This window comes from Mercenaria mercenaria, chromosome 11, assembly GCF_021730395.1.
Source record: "Mercenaria mercenaria strain notata chromosome 11, MADL_Memer_1, whole genome shotgun sequence".
In the NCBI taxonomy this organism is placed as follows: domain Eukaryota; kingdom Metazoa; phylum Mollusca; class Bivalvia; order Venerida; family Veneridae; genus Mercenaria; species Mercenaria mercenaria.
This window is the reverse complement of record NC_069371.1, coordinates 35,707,864-35,728,412: the sequence shown is the minus strand read 5'-3', so window position 1 is coordinate 35,728,412 and position 20,549 is coordinate 35,707,864. Positions and strand designations below refer to the sequence as shown.

General features: G+C 34.8%; 1 protein-coding gene across 2 annotated transcripts; it reads right to left on the bottom strand.

Annotated features, from left to right (window-relative positions):
* Positions 1-2,731: 2,731 nt before the first annotated feature.
* On the bottom strand, positions 2,732-19,543 carry LOC123532436 (uncharacterized). Of its 2 annotated transcripts, none has more exons than XM_053517142.1 (4): positions 19,387-19,543; positions 17,071-17,385; positions 16,287-16,486; positions 2,732-3,121 (listed from the first exon to the last, which is right to left on the bottom strand). In XM_053517142.1, exons 2-4 carry the CDS (start codon positions 17,375-17,377, stop codon positions 3,050-3,052), a joined length of 579 nt encoding a protein of 192 aa, XP_053373117.1. In that variant the 5' UTR covers positions 17,378-17,385; positions 19,387-19,543; the 3' UTR covers positions 2,732-3,049. The 2 variants fall into 2 exon arrangements, with proteins under 2 accessions (XP_053373117.1, XP_053373116.1); XM_053517141.1 differs by having other exon boundaries at positions 16,287-16,489; positions 19,387-19,542.
* Positions 19,544-20,549: the final 1,006 nt, after the last annotated feature.

Here is a 20,549-nt window from a genome sequence, read left to right as displayed (position 1 = left end):
ACAGGATAATAACCCAATTTAGAAGGTGTATTACATGTACTATTAAAAATATTATAAGTTCGATAATCAGCCAGTCCTGGTCGGTATTTCACTTGTTATGGCCCTTGAATAAGTCAGACAGTGTCTGCACAATAACTCGGATCTTGTGTCCTGGAACTAAACCAAACATGTATAGAAGGTGTATCACTATCACATCTAGGTCAATTTGATAACCATGCAGTGACTTGCAGTCAGATAGAACCACTGTCTCCAGAAAATCCGTCCATCCACCGCCGCTTGCATTAATTAAAATTGTGAATATTGACATCCCACTAAATGAGTAGCCTAATTGTTTTGTGGTCTTGGCCCATCTTGTACAAAAGCTGGGTCAAATTGCAAAACTGACAGTTTCCGGACTTTACAAATTTTTGTAGAGATCTAAATGATGCCTAACATATGAGAGAAACAAAACGTTGTCTCCCCTTCTTCACATTTGTAGTTCGACTTTTCAAACAAGAGTGAATTCTATTCTACTCACCCAGGCGTCACTATCGGCATCGGCAATACATCAATGGTTAAGGCTTTGCATGCAAGGACATATCTCTGTAACCATTCATTAGACTGAAACTTCACACAAGGTTTCTCAGTATAAAGCCTACTGATGTAATTAAGGTAAATAAGTCTTAGCTGAATTTAGTGCAATCACTTAGCTTTTTCGACTTGGAAACATTGATTACATTTTGCATGCAGTTATCAAGCTGTATCTCATTGACACCTATATGTAATGTTACTTTGTATTGAAACTTAAGACAAGGATGACTAGAATCCTACTTACAGAACTTTAAAAGACTCTTGTTTGAATTATTTTGGTATATTTGACAATCTTTTTACTTTCAAAACTTGATTAATTTTTGCATGCAACTATCAAACTGTATCTCAGTAACACCAACATATATTTAAATGAAACTTCACACAAGGTACCCTATTCATCAAACATGGCAGAGTGGTTAAGGTTGACTTTGAATCACTTGCACTTCACCGATGTGGGTTCGAACCACACTTGGAGTGTGAAGTTTTTATGTGAGGAAGCCATTTAGCTGGCTTACGGAAGGTCGACGGTTCTACCCCAGTGCTTGCCCGTGATGAAATAATGCATGGAGGATTGCCTGGGGTCTTCTTCCGCCATCAAAAGTGAAAAAGTCGACATATGACCTTTGCCTGTGTCGGTGTGACGCTAAATAATGTTTTGGTGTCATTATCATTGATAATTTCTTTCAGGTAATCGAGAGTATTGTCTTATGCATAGACACTTCCTGTATACCAGATATGGATATAAGGATATACTACCTTAGTTTCGGGGTGGTCATGGAGCTTAAAGATGCTGCCATTGTCTGTTGGAGCATTGTCGCTAGATTACTTCCCTTTAACATGATAAAGATCATTACATACTTTCCGCTACTTTAAATTATACGAAGGCAACCTTCACACTATTGTAGATTGTCCGGCATTTCTAATCCATATGTTATTCTATATTATTCTATACCTATTTTATCATTTGGTTTAGATATAAAAACGTTCGTTAATAATCAAAAACTTAAATATACTGTAAAAAGGATCATCAGATGTTGGAATATTTGAAAAGTCACTAAAAGAAGCCGTTCCGGACGAAACCTAGAAATTGGTTTCAGCCCTGACAGTCTGAATAGCTACTCAGCAGTTTTTATTTAACGGTTAAGAAACAAAATGGAGAAGATTATGGATGTGCTGCTGACGGGCGGTCAGCATCCAAATCATGTCTGCTTTATAATTCAGTTTTCGTCGGATCTTCACCAAACTTGCTGACAATGTTTGTAGGCATTACATCTCGGCCAGTTTCGATAACCAGCCAAATTGTACCAGGCACTCTTTGATTATAGTCCTTGAATTACTCGAAAAACGGGGAATTCAGCCTCGTCTGCTCTTTTAAGTCGAATAGCTTTTATCCGCTCTTCCCCAAACTTGCTGACAATGTTTGTGGGCATAATATCTCAGCCAAGTATTATTGCCACCCAATTTGCGCCAAATGGCTGTTGTAGGGAGGTTGCACCATATACTTTTTTTAATGATGATACGCAGAAAAAACAACATTCAATGAACTAAGGATATGACTTATGAAGTGAAATAAATATAGAATAAAAAGGTTATTTAAGGTCTAACATTGTTCTGTATAAATATTTATATATATTTGCACTCATACCAAGCTGGGAAAAACTAGAAAAGGCAGGAATACAGTATTCATTGAAACATTTTTAATTTAAACTATTATTATAGTAAGATAAAATAGATATAGAATAAAAAGGTTATTTAACATTGTACTGTACAATACGAGATATATTTGGACTAGCGGCTCGTCCAATATGGTTTTCTCAGCTGGGTACTCGTCCAAATATATCTACGTATTGTACAGAACAATGTTAAATAACCTAATATTATCTCAGCAGCAGCATACAGAAGAGAGTAACATTTGGAGCAATTACTGTATTCTATAACAAATAATTATATATGTGATAGGCAACAGATGTATATGTTGAGTTCCTTCATTTCAAATATAGTATCTTCATGTGTATTACATCGTTTTAGTGTGAATTACTGTTACCATTTAGTTTACATAGTGTATTCTAACTTAATAGAATACGAACAACGGCCGGAACGTCGTCATGTGACGTGCTTTTTGTCAGTGTGACTCAATAAACAAAACAAAGACATGTGAGACTGATATTTAAAGATAGCTGTATTTTAAGATAGCATAAGTATCTAATAATATTCAACAAAGAGTAAGTTGATTGTAAATAGTCTCACTGACTTTCAAATAACAAAACAACATCTGAATATTTTCTGTATGTAACATACGCAAATTACTTGAAACACTATGGATGAAATTTCCAAATTATTAGTTAAAATGGAAATAGCTGCAATAAAATTACTTCTTATTATTATACTTAGTTTATTTGAAATATGTTCAAATGTTTATTATTTAATAAGAGAATCCACGTCGGCTCAAACAGCAGGTGCTATCTCAGTGGAGGTCTTTCTATATTCTATCTGCAGGAGCTTCCTCGGTTGGTTGCGCTCTAGAAGTTGGCCTGTTTGTACCAGCAGGTGTTCTTGTAGTTGGTCTGTCTGTTTCAGCAGGTGTTCTTGGAGCAGGTGTTCTTGGAGATGACCTGTTTCTATCAGTAGACGTTGCTTCAGTTGGTCTTTCAGGTCTGTCTGTCTTGGGTAATTCTTCACCACCTCTCTCTGAAAATAGAATGGAAAAGAATTTTCCATAGGCGTAAGGTCGTTTTCAAAGTTGAAGGATGGGCGCAACCCGTCTAACTTGGCCATTTGTTCCGAAAATGAGTTGGTAAGCAAAAAAAACGCTATCACTTTATAACACTGAAACAGAACCAACTAAAATTTACAATTATTTACAAATAAAAACAGGCTTTTCGCCTTTAACCACTTCGTCTTTTGAGGGGATGGGGGTAAACGTGTGGTCACCTACGGCTTTTTAACACTATAAAAAGTTTAACAAAGTAATTAGAGATCTTCCTCTGTGTAATCTTTTTTACGCTTTTGAAAATAATTGTAGTTATTCTATATATAAATATATAAATAAGTACAACTTACAAACTAACGCCATGAATAATCTATGAAATGATGCATATCAGTATCTCTAAGTCAGTAGCAAATAAGTGTTTTATAAGAAGACAGCAATCGCCCCGAAACATATAATACGCTTAGATGTAAAAACAAACATAAGAGTCACTTGATGCGATATGATTATGACTACGGTGGATTTCGAATCCATAACATTCACACCTGAAAGGGAAATTATAATATCATTTGTTTAAAAGTTACCCTGCCCTTGGCCTCCTCTATTTTGACCGTGGTTTTGTCTATTTTGACCGTTGTTTTGTCTATCTTGACCGTTGTTTTGTCTATTTTGACCGCTGTTTTGTCCATCTTGACCGTTGTTTTGTCTATCTTGACCGTTGTTTAGTCTGTTTTGTCTATCTTGACCGTTGTTTTGTCTATCTTGACCATTGTTTTGTCTATTTTGACCGCTGTTTAGTCTGTTTTGTCTATCCTGATCTTGGTCTTGTCTGCCTTGACTTTCGCCTCCTCTACCGCCTCGATCTTCATTAATGCTTTCGCCACTTTTGGTATCGCTGCTTTCGCTATTGTCTCCGACTCTGTTTCTGTCTCCTCGCGGCTGCACGCCTCCTCTTTCACCTGGCCTGTCCTGGTTTCGTCCCTCTTCACGTGGCCTGGCTAAAGCCACCGCGATTACAACACACATGGTCAGAAATAGAAGAGTACCTCTCATTTTCCTGTCTGCAATGACAAGATATGGTATTAGTTATAGAATTGAAAAGTGAAGGAAAAAGAAACAAAGACAAAAATACATCTTAAAATACGCCTATAGATATATATGAAAACTAAAAATATGTTTGTAAGTTCTGATCCCCAACTATACCAATATCTCTGGTCGTTTTAGGGTTTTTTATATTATCAAACACAGAAATTCATATAAAACGACAATTTGACTTTAAGAAGCATACGAGACAAATATCTTTGACCGTTTTAGGGTTTTTATATTTTCAAACACAGAAATTCATATTAAACGACAATTTGACTTTACGAAGCATACGAAACGACAGTTGCTTTATGGTACATGCTTTCTGATATATATCATTATATGATAATTTTAAACCAGCAAATCTTATAATATATTTAAACAATATCAACTGGTTGCATTATGAGACTGATATAAAATTTCAACTAAATTCCCAATATTTATATGTACCACGCGACTGTTGCAGAAGAGATTTCCGTAATATTCTACATATTGCATCTGTGTTTACGGGCTAAAAAGTCTACTTAGAACTCAATCATTTGTTTTTACTTTTTATTTCCTTTTACATGGGTCCAGCATGAAATTTTTCTTTACACCCAACTTTTACCGACAGATGAAACTACTTGCCACATTAAAAAAACAAAACACGACTTTGATGCTGTACCAATATTATGTACATATTGTACTGATCTCCAATATTTTCAAGATAGTTTATCTATAACATTGGAACTAAGTTTCAGGAAAACTTATTTGATATAACTTCGCAGTGTATGCTGTCAGCTTTTAATCAAATGAAATTACGGTAATCTGTGTTGTAGCTGATGAAAAATATATGGAAAACCTTGTCACGGATTTTTTTCTACAATTTTCATCATTATTTCAAACGTATTGCTTTTATATACAGCATTTATTTGTTTCAGTGTAGGCTGATATTCAAATCTTGAACACCAGATACAGCATATTTTCACAAGTGGCATAAACATTTCCCGCGATAACTCGCTTTCATTCCATGCCTTTCCAATGCTGAAACCACATTTTGAATACTCATTTTTTCTCAAAAGGGAAAAACAATTGTTTATTTTCCCCCGTAAAATTACTAGATATATTCCACTTTATTTATTTTATTTTATTTTATTTTATTTTATTTTATTTTTTGACCTCTGAAAATCATGGATTAATGACAATGCTAGGTTAGTATGGTGAAAATATTGTAAAAAATAGTTATAAGAATAAAACTATTAAATGAAAAAAATAATATAGGATATTTGTTTGTTTTGAGTGAATATGGAATATATCTCAACGGATCTGGGATTATTTTTACATTCTCAAGAGCTTGTAGTATTATCTTATATGTTATGCTTTTCACATATGTAACACATATTAATCTCAGCACGGGTTATAGAAAATGACTACAATATTCATCAATCTTAAAAAAAAAAAAAACAAAAAAAAAATAGCTTGAGTTCAGCGCGGAACTATTGCATCTTGTTCATTTTTGTGACACAGATTATATCTCACTGCGTAAACACAGAATTTCATTAATTAGCAAAAAAAGTAATAATAATACGAATGAAGAGCACGTATACAATAAAATTTATGCAAAATTGTTTAAAAATGATTTCATCTTTTCTGCATTTTAATACTTCACATACCATTCTGTATTATTGACAATTCAATTAAGTCTATAAAGTTTAATATTTGATTTATTAATAACAAAATCTTAAAAATCGCAATATTTTAAACAAACTTACTTTTTTATCCTCCTTTCTAGTAAAAGAAACAGTCCGGGTATATTCTGCTGGACAGCCGTCCTCAGTACGGCTTATATACCCATCAGTCCCGCGAAAAATCGTGATTCGGTTTTGTATGACAGATATATCGGGTGTACTTCGGATATTTGTACAATCAAAGTCATGTACATGTTTTTCAATGTAACTGAAGCCTTTTCAGACTTCGTCACGAATTTTTGAAAATTATGTTTACGCTTGATATAGATCAATAAATCGTGTTTAAGAGGTCATAATGCCTAAAAAAAACGTTCCTAAAGTAATTTGAGCGTGAAATGATCTAAATTTACTTAATATAACAGAAAAAAAACTTGGCTGCTTTTTTTGTAAGAAAATGATCAAAATATGAGCCGTGCCATGTGAAAACCAACATAGTGGGTGTGCGACCAGCATGGATCCAGACCAGCCTGCGCATCCGCGCAGTCTGGTCAGGCTCCATGCTGTTCGCTTTTAAAGCCTATTGGAATTGGAGAAACTGTTAGCGAACAGCATGGATCCTGACCAGACTGCGCGGATGCGCAGGCTGGTCTGGATCCATGCTGCTCGCACACCCACTATGTTGGTTTTCCCATGGCACGGCTCATATGTTTTTCTTTTTATACCACATTTATATAGCACTTTTTCCTTGTCTTCACTGCGATTGAAAACAATAATGTAAAAACAGTTATATTAATTTAGTAACTTGAAGTACACTGCTATATCCACAAAAGATTATTATATCAGTTTGTGAAATAGGATTTAACATGCTTTAAAAGTAGTCTATAATTTTGATTTTGCGATATTTCATAGTCTGAAGCGGTGTATAAAACCCCCAGTTTAGTTGCCATACGTCACGGTTTGACTCTTTGGAATTACTAAAAACACAAAGTCTTTCGATCTTATGTTCCTAAACAGTATTTCCTCTAGCCGAGCTGCTGCAATGTTTTCGAAAATGCTATCCAATATGGTGCTAGGAATACCACTTATATCATTACAACTAGATCTATTTTCCTATTCATTCTAACACTATTTGATTTGTTTTCCTATTAAACAAAGAAAACTGAAAACTGGAATGTTATTATGCAACAGTCCAGTGTTTGTAAATCACAATTATTACGTCTTAGCGTTAAACGTGACAGCGGCGCGCTGGAAAATAAACATGTCATCACGGATGTACAAAATAAGCCTTGGTAACGTGTTATAATAGAAAACATATGTCTCAAATAGTGATTTGCTCTTGTATGAAATCATTGCTTGTCGTTCAGATGCGTACTATTCTATCACGTGGGGGCGGGGGGGGAGGGGGTGCGAATTTAAACTCAAAACAATATTTTTTCCAACGGCAAATCACTGTTTTGGATATATTATTTCTTAAACAACACATTGACGGATATCGTTATTCAAACATTGATTTTCACTTGACGTTGAAATGCGTATCATTATATCACTCGGAATGCGCCCCCAGATATAACTTATGATTTCTTCGGATCTTAACTCCAAACAAAAGTTTTATTCATCAACAAAAAATCTGTTTGGGATATATTATTTTGCTTAAACAACACATTACAGTAGTCTAATCATGGGGTAACCAGGCTTTTCTCAAGGGATTTACAGGCATCCCTGGTTTAAATCCCGTCTGATGTGGCCTGTCCGCAGAAGTCATAAACACAGAGTTGAGCTGTCTTTTCAGATTCAAATGAGAGCATAGTAGTGCCCGGAAATTCTTCTCACAGTCTGTTAACGCCAACAATCACCGATTCCTTAGTAATGTATCTCAAATAATGCTTAGATGCGAATTATAAATACCGGCATAGAGCGATGCATCCATGAGACAGTGCCGCCAAGACAAACTTCAATACAGGCAAACACTTCATGCTACTGCTTCAGTTGGATAGAATGACCAAAAGTAGGGAAAAGTGACCCTGGCCATGTTTTTAAACATTGACAAATCTTAGTACAAAAAGGTCACCAACGTAACACTAGAGTGAAATTATTTATTAATCGGACCAACGTATGTACAGTTTAGGAGGAGATGTCATTTGAAGATTTTTTATGTTAGCTAAACCATTTGAACAGATGGAAAAAGACAATCCAAGAAACATCCTGGCCAAGTTTCATCAGTTTCCACCAAGCGGTTTCAAGAGATGTTATTTAAAGGAAAAGAAATCATGGTTCAGACGGACGGTGATCACAAAAGCTCATTCCGAGCACTTTGCGCTCATATGAGCTGATAAAGAAGGAACTTTAAACAGTCCAAAATGTTGATCTTATTGTGCATACTATCTAATCGGACTCATTAAAATATCATACGTGCAGTTACTGTTATACAAATAACCCGGATACAAAAATAGAACCACGACTTCTATTAATAGTAACTATGATAATGCATAATCGTGATTTAAAATTTTAAAGTTAGGTGAGGTAGGTATTGACAATGCTCGATTTAATCTGCACGGTTTAAGGATCGAATTTCTTTTGTCCTTATACACATACACCTTTATTACTTTAGATTTCAGTAGTTCGTTATCGTTCCCGTTTTTGGACTAGTAGCTTAAAGAAAATTGTTCAAATATTTTAACATTTGTTTTGCTCTCAAAAATCCACGATACGTCGTACTGTGAAAGTGATCAGTAGTACAAACTGATTGATATATGAACTTTGCAAGGTATGCTAATATATAAATAAAAATATTTTACAGAAGCAACGCGTTTGATATAATTAACAAAATCAGCAATTTCCCCCGCTTTTTGCACCAACAGCTAACACTTACTTGCACTTACTTTACTATTTTTCAATGCCGTATATATGTATTCTTTCCAAAAACTTAATGGACATGATTTTAAAATTTCACCCAACTTGTTAGCGAGTAGCTTTAACCTTAACATTTTGTAGAGCATGTGACTTTGTCAAAAAAGACATATTTAAGGACATAGTGTGAAAATAGTAGTTCACATATTCATCTTTACCAAATTGTAGAATGGTGCCTATGGTCCCAGTTGCCCATGTATCTCTCCCACGGTTCTGGGCTGAGTTATGGTCACACAGTTCACACCTATCAGCTCAAAATGTAGAAAAAAAACCTGTTTAGTGTCATTTCTAAGTTAAATACTAGATAACACTGCGTTTTTATGTGTTTCGGCAGTGTATTTAAATATATTTGAGCCGCGCCATGAGAAAACGAACATAGTGGGTTTGCGACCAGCATGGATCCAGACCAGCCTGCGCATCCGCGCAGTCTGGTCAGGATCCATGCTGTTCGCTAACAGTTTCTCCAATTTCAATAGGCTTTAAAAGCGAACAGCATGGATCCTGACCAGACTGCGCGGATGCGCAGGCTGGTCTGGATCCATGCTGGTCGCAAACCCACTATGTTGGTTTTCCCATGGCACGGCTCATTTGAAGTTTTCTCTGTATTTTCGCTGTTACTGAACTACAGCTTAACGTTAAAGACACTTATAAAGATAGGCGTATATAAAGTACGGTTCACTGTATTAAAATGTAAAAGAAGTCTAAACATCTCAAAGATTTTTTTTCCATGATTAAAGTTATGATATCATGATGTTGTGGTTGACGAGAGATATTATGCGGGGGTATGATTTGGTGGTAAAAGCTATTTAAAGAAAAATTTGCTTGCATGCAAGATCGGAATAACCCCGGATTTTAAATTTTGCATCTGATATTTCGATCTTGCGCTGAAACAATTTTAATGTTCTCTATTTGTAGATTCTATTTAACTTGGATCTACTGAGTATTAAATTCGATATCGGAGTAGAATAATGTGTACTTGTATTAAAATGCATTGTTTATAGTTATCCGGATTATTCTTTCTGTCTTTTTTTCTTTATAAATAAGTGATTTATCAAACAGTGAACTGTAGTTTAATCAAGTTATTGTTAGAAGTTCAGATTCGACGGGGTTCCGAGTGAAATGATAATACATATCTGAACGATAAAAATGAATGATTTTCGAAAGAGATTATCACCGTTTGTAATTATCTATTTTAGCTCCAACACAGTACCGAGGATCATTAGGCCTACTAATTCTTGACGACATCTACCAAATAGTTGCTTGCTTTGTGTTGTATTAGTTTCAATGCACCGCTACATGATGCTTGGCTCTGTGGCTTAATAATTGTGACGTAATAATTGTGAGGTAACAAGCATAATAACTCAAACTTTCAATCTTCCTTATCAGATAGGAAAAAGGTCAAGTCGTGTTAGAATTAGGAAATGCTATATCTTAAACATGATTTGTCATTGTATACATTCGTTGTTTTGAGATCAAATGTGAAAGAATTGTATCACGACGGACAGTTAACACGGCGGCTAAATTTCCAACCGCTCTAGTACCTGTGATCGTATTAGCATCAAAACAGTAATATTTTCTTTTTAATACAGTCGTTGTTTGTCACGAGGAAAACGTCTGCGCACGCCGGGAACTACGCTCTTTCTCCCAATGTCGTGGATTTGATCATTTTCATTGCCAAACCGTGCTCAATCAACTTCCGTGGCTGAAAAATGACGTGAGAACTTCCTTGTCATATTTTTATTTGATTTACAAGTGTTATACTAATGTTAACAAGTTTCAGAGTCATTGCCTCTAAAGTTGACGTCTTAAAAAGGAACGGGTAACCCTGTAAACGCACGCGTCTATTGCTTTTCACAAGCTTATTTCAAGAAGTACTTTTCTCTAACTGAATTTATCTATTTTAGCGAAAAAGTTGCACATGTACATTCTAAGAAAATATACCCCGCTTAACTCAATAGTATGTGCAGATCTAGTGATCGTGGACTTTGAATTCGATCTCCGGTTGAGGCGTATATTCTCCCTTTCTATTTGATAGTGTGTATGAAATCATTTTACTTCCGTCTATGACGCAATGACTTATAGTTACTTCCGGATGGTAGTACTGGTGCTGAATCTAGAAGTACTGGTTAAAACGGCACTAAATCCAATGCGAGCAAAATAAATATAGGAAAATACAGCAAGATGTATTACACACATGTTGTAAAGATACAAAAAATGTGATAACTGATCTGTATCTCGTAACTGGACATTACTACCCTGTTACAATCAACTCTGTTCGAAACTGTAAATGTAACACGGAGCTATCTCCTTTGGCGACATGACTATATCCTTCGCGACAGAGCTGTCTCTCACACAAATAAATTCGAATATTTCTACTCGCGAACATATTTTGGATAGAAATGTTATTTCCAAATGCATTGTTTACCTTACAGCTATCTCCCACCTACAGGGTTTGCTTTTTGATATCAGTTAAAATGCAAATTTATGACAATGAAAGTGCTTTCATGACGAAACAGCCCAGTTCACAGCTAAATCAATTTGCTGGTTAACACCGCCACGATCACAAATCAAGAATAAATAAGTGAACTTTAAGGTCTGTGTAAAGTTAAATCAAATTTGCATCGCCCACCATTCTCCGATTTTTTATATTCGATACAACGCTTGTAAAAATACAAAAAATATGATGACACCTTTGTTGACGTTCTTTTATTGCGACATGTACTACCTCGGAAGTAGCGATCATCTAATATTTCATATATTTTCTAATATTATTAATTAAATTTCTTGACTAAATATTTATAAAATTACTTTCCAGTGAATATTACTGTCAAAACTGCATTATAAAAGAAACATTTATTTCCCACTCATGAACGATGCTGATCCACTTGGTTAAGTCCATGATATTAGTACAACAACAAGTTTCAGCACCATTTCAAATTTAGTAATACCTCAGAAACTGAGTATCTTCGATTCATTGCCAGATTCCCTATGAACCATGAAATATTGCTTACATAACAATAACAGTTGTAGTTCACTAACCATTACATGTTGTGTCGAAATGACTTTTTTGCAAGAATATCTTTGTTCACTTCTTGATGAAAATGTTTTTTATCAGCGAAAGATCGGTGTGTTACTGCTTTAAAAGAATATGATATATAGATTCCTTAACTAAAGTAAGGTAAACTAAATTAATCAATCCAGTCCCGTAATTACAGTGAGGCAATCGGATGCATTTGCCCCACTCAGAATTTACGGAGAGCATTTTTGTAGGTTCCTAAATAATGAGGTACCACCTCTCCGATTTTCAATATCAGTCAAATACGATGTAGGCACAATCAATCCGATATCTCAGTTTGTCAAATATAATACTATATGATACTATCGAACTCCATATTGGAGTCACACATGCATGCCTGTCTTTCTGTCCTTAATTTGTATCTGCTGCATATCGTTTAAACCACTGAGAAATTTTGTCTTAAAACTAGCAATTATTATACTTCATCTAGACAATGTGAAGAACACACTACTAAAGTCACTAGGTTAGAGGTCACACCTGGTTTTCATGGGTCCAACAGCTTTATTTTATGTCCACTTTTTGACATTTCAACTATTAGGAAGATTTCATAGACTGAACATCAGGAAAAATATTAGCCATGTCAAAACCAGGTGCAGAGGGTATGACCCCGATCACAAGGACAAACTTTAAGTTTGTGTCTACTCCACAGGAAGAGATTTTATAAAACAGCAGAAATTATCTACCTTACCAAGACAATATGATGAATACCCAACTTGGGTCATAAGGTCAAAGGTCAACACCATACGTGGAGGTCAAAGGTCAAGTACTTAGCTTTGTGTTTGCTCCATATTATCTAAACTGCTTTCATGAAGTTAGCATTAGTCAGTTACCTGGACAATATTGTATACAGAATAGATGACCCGGGGCTCCTAATCCAAGGTCAAAGTCTTTTGTTGAAGAAATGCTTGTTTTTATTTAAGATTATTTACAGTCGCTGTAACCCATTATTAGCGACACCTCCAGAATGATTATTGGTAATTCTAGTGGGAGAATAGTGCAATATACTGAAGATGCTCCAGTTCAATAGTCTTCAATTGCTCTTTAACGTGCCAAGTGTTAAAGATCCACACACTAAGCCAAACGCTAGTTATTATAGTTTGAGTAGCGGGGAATCGGAGTTGCAGGGAATCGAACTGACAACTCTTGGTTTCGTAGTCAGATAGTGTTACCACTGGGTCCACTGTCGTTCAAGAAAATGAAACACAGATGTCTGTGAACCCCAGGTTATCATTAATCGTGAGGGGAGAATGGATGAGACTGTTTTGATATTTTTCGAGCAATATAAAAGGTTTTCTGTTTTACTAGGTTAAAATTCAGTTAACTATTCATTGTCCCATAAACGTCATGTTATAAATAAATGCGACGTATTCTGTTTTCAACTTTAATGGACAGGATAATTACATTTTTGACCAAACCCAATTTATACAGAAGGCGTATTACTATGAAAAATATTATAAAGTTGATACTCAGCCAGTTTGGTCGCTATTTCACGTGTTAAAGCCCTTGAATAAGTCAAAATTGAGCACAATAACTTGAATCATTTGTCATGGAACTAAACCAGACATGTACAGAAAGTTGATCACTATTACATCTAGGTCAAATCTGATAACCATGCAGTCAGATAGGACCGCTGTCTCCAGAAAGCTTACTATTTGTCTGTCACCACAACCATGCTTGCACAGAAGATGTGTCAAAATTGACAGTTTCCTGACTTTAATTTCTTAAGGGATCTAAATGACACGTGATATGATAGAATAAAATGTGCGTTCGCTGTGAAAGAAATATAAAATTGTCTCGCAAAATTTTAGATGTGTCTCTTCTTCTTAACAAGAATACTTTTCTACTCACCCGGGCGTCACCATTTGCATCGGCAAAACATTTTGGTTAAGGTTTTTCATGCAAGGACATATTTTGTTACAGTTCATTAGATTGAAACTTCAAGGCTTCTCAGTAAAAAGACCTACTGAAGTAGTTAAGGTAAATAAGTCATAGTTAAATTTAGTCTAATTACTTAGCTTTTTCAACTTGGAAACTTTGATTTACATTTTGCGTGCAGCTATCAAGCTGCATCTTAGTGACACCTACATGTATTGTTACATTGTATTGAAACTGTTAAAAGGGGTACCAAAAAGATACTGACTGAATGGCGAACAGTGCAGATCATGATCAGCCTGCACGGATGTGCAGGCTGATCATGATCTACACTGGTCGCAAAGACAGAATCAATCGTGTAAACACAAGTCATCTAGTCCTAGTCATCAAACCTTCTTACAGAACTTAGATAACTCTTGTATGAGTTATTTTGGTATATCTGACTTGTCTCACTTTTAAACTTTGGTTAATGTTTTGCATGCACCTATCAAGCCGTATCTCAGTAACACCAACATATATATAAATTAAACTTCACACAAGGTACCCGAATCATCAAACATACATACAAAACCAAGTTAGACGACTCTTTATTGGGGGAGCCTCCATGGCCGAGTGGTTAAAGTCGTTGATTTTGAATCATTTGCACCTCACAAATGTGGGTTCGGGTCTCATTTAGGGCGTTGAATTTTTCATTTAAGGAAGTTATCCAGCTGGCTTACAGAAGATCGGTGGTTCTACTCAGGTCGCTGCCCGTAACGAAATAATGCACAGAGGAGCGCCTGGGGTCTTCTTCCACAACCAAAAGCTGGAAAGTCGCCATATGACCTATAATTATGTCGGTGTGACGTTAGGCCTAAACCCAACAAAAAAATCATCGGATTTTTTTTTTCAAATAATGGCCTTTTTACTCTGAATATTTGGTTAAAGATTCACATGCAACTTGTTAATATTGCTATAATAACATTTAATTAAGGATGTTTCGGCTAAATAATGTTTCAGCGTCATTTTTATTGAAAATTTCTTTCAGGTAGTCGAGAGGACTGTCTAATGCGTATGGAAAGCTCTTGCATACAACTTAATTTGCGGTCAATATCTTCGATTTTATTTCACAGAATATAACTGGATATGGATATAAGGATATACTATCTTAGTTTCGGGGTGGTCATGGACCTAAAAGATGCTGCCAGTTGTCTGATGGAACATTGTCGCCAGATTAAATCCCTTTAACATGATAATGATTATAGCATACTTTCTTCTACTTTAAATTATACGAAGGCAACCTACACACTATTGTAGATTGTCAAGCATTTCTAATCCATATACTCTTTAATGTTAAATTTCAGTGTGCAGAAGAGAGTAACATTTAGAGCAGTTACTGTGTTCTATAACACATAATTACGTATGCAATAGATCTAAATGTTGAGTTTCTTCATTCCAAATATAGTATCTTCATGTGTAACACCTACTTTTAGTGTGAATTACTGTTACCATTTAGTTTGTATAGAGTATTCTATTAAAATGGAAAAATGCGCATTTTTCAAGTAAACATCCAGCTGAAAGAGATGTGTGTGTAGAAAGGTTGGGGGAAATTATAGCTTTAAACCCAATATACCAAACTTTTCCTGTTACCAGTACGAAATAATAGGTTTCCGAATATGACTTTTCTTATTTTGACTGGGGCAGTCTTTTTAAGAATAGTCAAACTGCACGCAGGAGTTGCTGGAGTTGCTTCCCTTCAGCTACAGAAATCTCTACCTATAGGTAAGGGAGATCACTGTGTAGAAGATTGAAGAAAAGAACTATCATTTTATTAGTCCGATTTCTTTATTTCTAAAGCATCAACTTCAAATACTTATGCGGCATTATCGTTCATTTAACACATTTAAATGCAGAGCAATCGAAAATTCCTTTTATAAAACATTCATCAAAAGCACACTATGTGCAGTAAGATGCGCATAATGCCACTTTAACAGAATACGAACACCGCCGGAACGTCGTCATGTGACGTGCATTTTGTCAGTGTGACTCAATGAACAAAACAAAGTCATGTGAGACTAGTATTTAAAGATAGCTGTATTTTAAGATAGCATAAGTATCTAATAATATTTAACAAAGAGTAAGTTGATTGTAAATAGTTTCATTGACTTTCAGATAACAAAACAACATCTTAGTATTTTCTGTATGTAACATGCGCAAATTACTTGAAACACTATGGATGAAAATTCCAAATTATTAGTTAAAATTGTATTTTTCTTCATGGAAATAGGTGCAACAAAATTACTTTCTATTATACATAGTTTATTTGAAATATGTTCAAATGTTTATTTTTTAGTTGGTTCAAACAGCAAGTGCTTTTTCAGTGGAGGCCTTTCTATGGTGCTTCCTCGGTTGGCTGCGCTCTAGAAGTTGGCCTGTTTGTACCAGCAGATGTTCTTGTAGTTGGTCTGTTTGTTTCAGCAGGTGTTCTTGGTCTGTCTGTTTCAGCAGGTGTTCTTGGTCTGTCTGTTTCAGCAGGTGTTCTTGGAGATGACCTGTTTCTATCAGTAAGCGTTGCTTCAGTTGGTATTCCAGGTCTGTCACTTTTGGGTAATTCGTCACCACTTTCTTCTAAAAATAGAATGGGAAAGAATTTTCTATAGACCCGTCTAACTTTACCATTTGTTCCAAAAATTTGTTAGTAAGCAAGAAATGCCATCTCTTTATAACATTGAAATAATATTAACTAAAATTTACTGTTATTTACTAACTAAAATAGGTGTTTCTCCTTTAACAACTACTTCTAAGGGGGGGTGGAGGACAAACTTGTGGTCACCTCTCGGTCCTACGGCTTTCTAACGCTATAAGAAGTTTACGTAAGTGAGTAATTAGATGTTCTCCGCAGTATAGTCTTTTTTGAAGCTTTTGAGAATAATTGTAGTAAGTACAACTTGCAAATGTAACCACAAGTTAATCCTTAAGATTATAAACATCGGTGCTGCTAAGTCACGAGCAAATAGGCGTTTTATATTTCATTTTTGTAAGATCATTAAGAAAGCTTGAAACTTACTTAAAACGCTCCTATTAAAGTACGCTGATATGCAAAAACAGGCAAGAGTCATTTGATGCGATATGATTATGACTGTGGTGGAGTTGAATCCACCACATTCACACCTGAAAGGGAAACTATAATATTATTTATTTATAAATACCCTGTCTTTGACCTCCTCGACCTTGACCGTGGCCTCCTCTATATTGACCTTGACGTCGTCTACTTTGATCGTGACCTTGGTCTTGGCCTTCCTGAGAGCTATCGCTGTCATCGGTATCGCTGCTTCTGCTGCTGTCTTCACTTCTATGCATGTTCCCGTCTCCATTCGACTGCATATTTCTTCCTCTTCCACCTATCCTGCCTCTTCTTTGATCGTTTGTGTCCTGGCGTCGTTCCCCATTACGTGGCCTGGCTAAAGCCACCGCGATTACAACACACATGGTTAAAAATAATAGAGTTACTCTCATTTTCCTGCCTGAAATTGCAAGATATGGTATTAGTTATACTACTGAAAAGTGAAGAAAAAAAGAAACAAAGGCAAAAATATATCTTGAAATACGTCTATAGATATATATGAAAACTAAGAATATGCTTATAGGTTGTGATCCCCTACTATAACAGTCTTTGGTCGTTTGAGGTTTTGTATAGTATCAAACACAGAAATTCATATAAAACAACATTTTCACTTTAAGAAGCATACGATATGGTACATGCTTCCTGTTATATATCATAATATGATATTTTAAAACAGCAAATCTTATAATATATTATACAGATATTGATTTATTTTCCGTTCAATATGTGTTTGTGACGCTGTCCGTCCTCGGTCAATATCATTTTTAAAGGTCCGTAAAAACACATATTGACCGAAACATAAGTCTATTATTGTTATGTTATATGCACTTCTCAAATGCACTCATTTGACTTGCCCATATTTCATACATATAAGAAAAAGTGATATCACAAGAGTGATTATCACTTTTGCGGGTCAATATCGCTTTTTGCGGACCCGCATGTGCACCTCTTTCGACCAGTCAAATAAGCGCATTTGAGAAGGGTATATAATATTAAACAATATCAGTTAGTGTTTAAACAGATGCATTATGAGAGTGATATAAAACTTTCAACTAAATGCCCAATATTTATATGTACCCCGCGACTGTTGCAGTAGAGATTTTCGTAATGTTCTACATATTGCATGGCTAAAATTTCTACTTAGAACTCAATCATTTGTTTTTACTTTTTATTTCCTTTTACATGGGTCCAGCATGAAATTTATTATTACACCCAACTTTTACCAACAGATGAAAATACTTTCCACATGTCAAAAAACATGACTTTGATGCCGTGCCAATATAATGATATTATGTATACATTGTACGGATTTTCAATATTTTCAATATAGCTTATCTATTCACTGTAGAACTTAATTTCAGGAAAATATATTTGGTATAACTTCGCAGTGTATGCTGTCAGACTTTAATCAAATGAAATTACGGTAACCTGTGTCGTAGCTGATGAAAAATATATGGAAAACCTTGTCACGGATTTTTTTTCTACAAATTTCATCATTATTTCAAACGTATTGCTTAGGATCTTTTTCTACAAATTTCATCATTATTTCAAATGTATTGCTCATATATACGCCATTATTTGTTTCAGTGTAGGCTAATATTCAAATATTGAACACCAGATGCATCATATTTTCACAATTGGCATAAACATCCAATGCTGAAACCATATTTTGAATACTCATTTTTCTCAAAAGTGAAAAACAATTGTTTATTTTTCGCCGTAAAATTACTAGGTATATTCCACATTTTTATCTCGAAAATCATGGATAAATGACAATGATAGGTTAGTACGATGAAAAAAAAATCTTTATAAGAATGAAAGTATTAAATGAATAGAGGATATTTGTTTGCTTTGGATAAATTTGGAATATATATCAAAAGGTTTGAGATTATATTTACATTTTCAAGAGCATGTAGCTTTATTTTATATTCGACGCTTATTCATATTTGTAACAAATTTTAATCTCACTGTCACAGGGTAGAAATGTGCAGCCGACGGACTCGAACCTGGTTCGGAAACGTTCTTAATCTAAATTATTCTATACGGAACACGGGAACGAATAATGACTAAAGGCTAAATATTTATAACATGAAATACCAAAAAAACGGAGCTCAGCGCGGAACTATTGCATCTTGTTCTTAATTTGTGACACAGATTATATCTCATGCATAAACACAGAATTTCATTCATTAGCAAAAAAAATAAACAAATAATAATACGGATGAAGAGTACGTTTACAATAAAATTTATGCAAAATTGTTTAAAAAGATTTCATCTTTTCTGCATTTTAATATTACATATACCATTTTGTATCATTGACAATTCAATTAAGTCTATAAAGTTTAATGTTGATTTATTAATAACAAAATCTTAAGAGTCGCAATATTTTAAACAAACTTACTTTTTTATCCTCCTTTTTTAAATAAACAGTCCGGGTATATTCTGCTGGACATCGGTCTGCAGTACGGCTTATATACCCGACAGTCCCGCGGAAATCGTGATGCGGTTTTCTATGATATATATCGGGTTACACTTCAAATATTTGTGTACTATCAAAGTTACGGGCATGTCATGTATAGAATGGCGGGCATGTTCTTAATATAAAAGCCCTTTCAGAATTGGTCACGAATTTTGGAAAATTATGTTTACGCTTGATATAAATCAATAAATCGTGTTTAAGGGGGTCGTAATGCCAAACTACTTATGACAAACGTTTCAAAAATAGCATGAGCGTGCAATGCTCTAAATTACTTTATAAATTGAAAACATGGCTGTTTTATTTTTCTTTCTTTCTTTCCTTTTCAGAAGAAAACGATCATGTGATTCATATATGATATTCATATATATATTTATACCACATTTACATATTACTTTTTAGCTGGACTATTTGAATTTTCCAAACAGTAGATCTTTTTTAATCACTCTTTCGTCAGCGTCCGCGTCCGTCTCATTAAAGTTCAGGTTAAAGTTCTGCGATGTAAGGTTTTCTCAGACACGATATTGCCAAATGCTTTCAAACTTCATGCATATATTTGGTATCATAAGTTGACCTCATGGGACAAGTTACATAACATAACTTTATGCCCCTTTTTATCCTAGAAATTTTGCTTAAAGTTTTGCATGTAAGCATGTTTCTCAGGAGTTACTTGACCAGATGTTTTTATATTCTGTTCTCTACACGTCTTTAGCATCCAGGGATGCATTACTTGGCAAGTTTCATTACTCTGGCTTACATTTTAAGCAAATGTATGCCCCTTTTTCAACTTAGAAAATGATGCTGAAACTTTTAGCTGTAAGCTAGTATTAGGTAAAAGGGCTTCAAATAGTGGAGCGCGCTGTCATTAGGCAGCTCTTGTTATATATTCAGTGCAACAGTAAACATTGAAGACAATACAAACAATAACAAATGTAATAATAACTGTATTAATATAATAACTTAAATATTTAAACAAGAAGTACACTTAAAATGGATTATTCGGTCTGTTTTGTACAGGCACTTAGTGAATCGGCATCTATAATTTTGTTCCATAGTCTGAAGCAGTGCATAACAACCTCCAGTTGCCA

Excerpts from the sequence above, each read along its gene's own strand:
- LOC123532436 (XM_053517141.1), bottom strand. The coding sequence starts at position 17,377 with ATGAGAGTAACTCTATTATTTTTAACCATGTGTGTTGTAATCGCGGTG. Across the intron at positions 16,490-17,070 it reads TCGAGGAGGTCAAAGACAGG|AAGAAAGTGGTGACGAATTA; the intron begins GTATTTATAAAT and ends TTCTATTTTTAG. Across the intron at positions 3,122-16,286 it reads CTGGTACAAACAGGCCAACT|ACACCTGCTGGTACAAACAG; the intron begins TCTAGAGCGCAG and ends CCAACTACAAGA.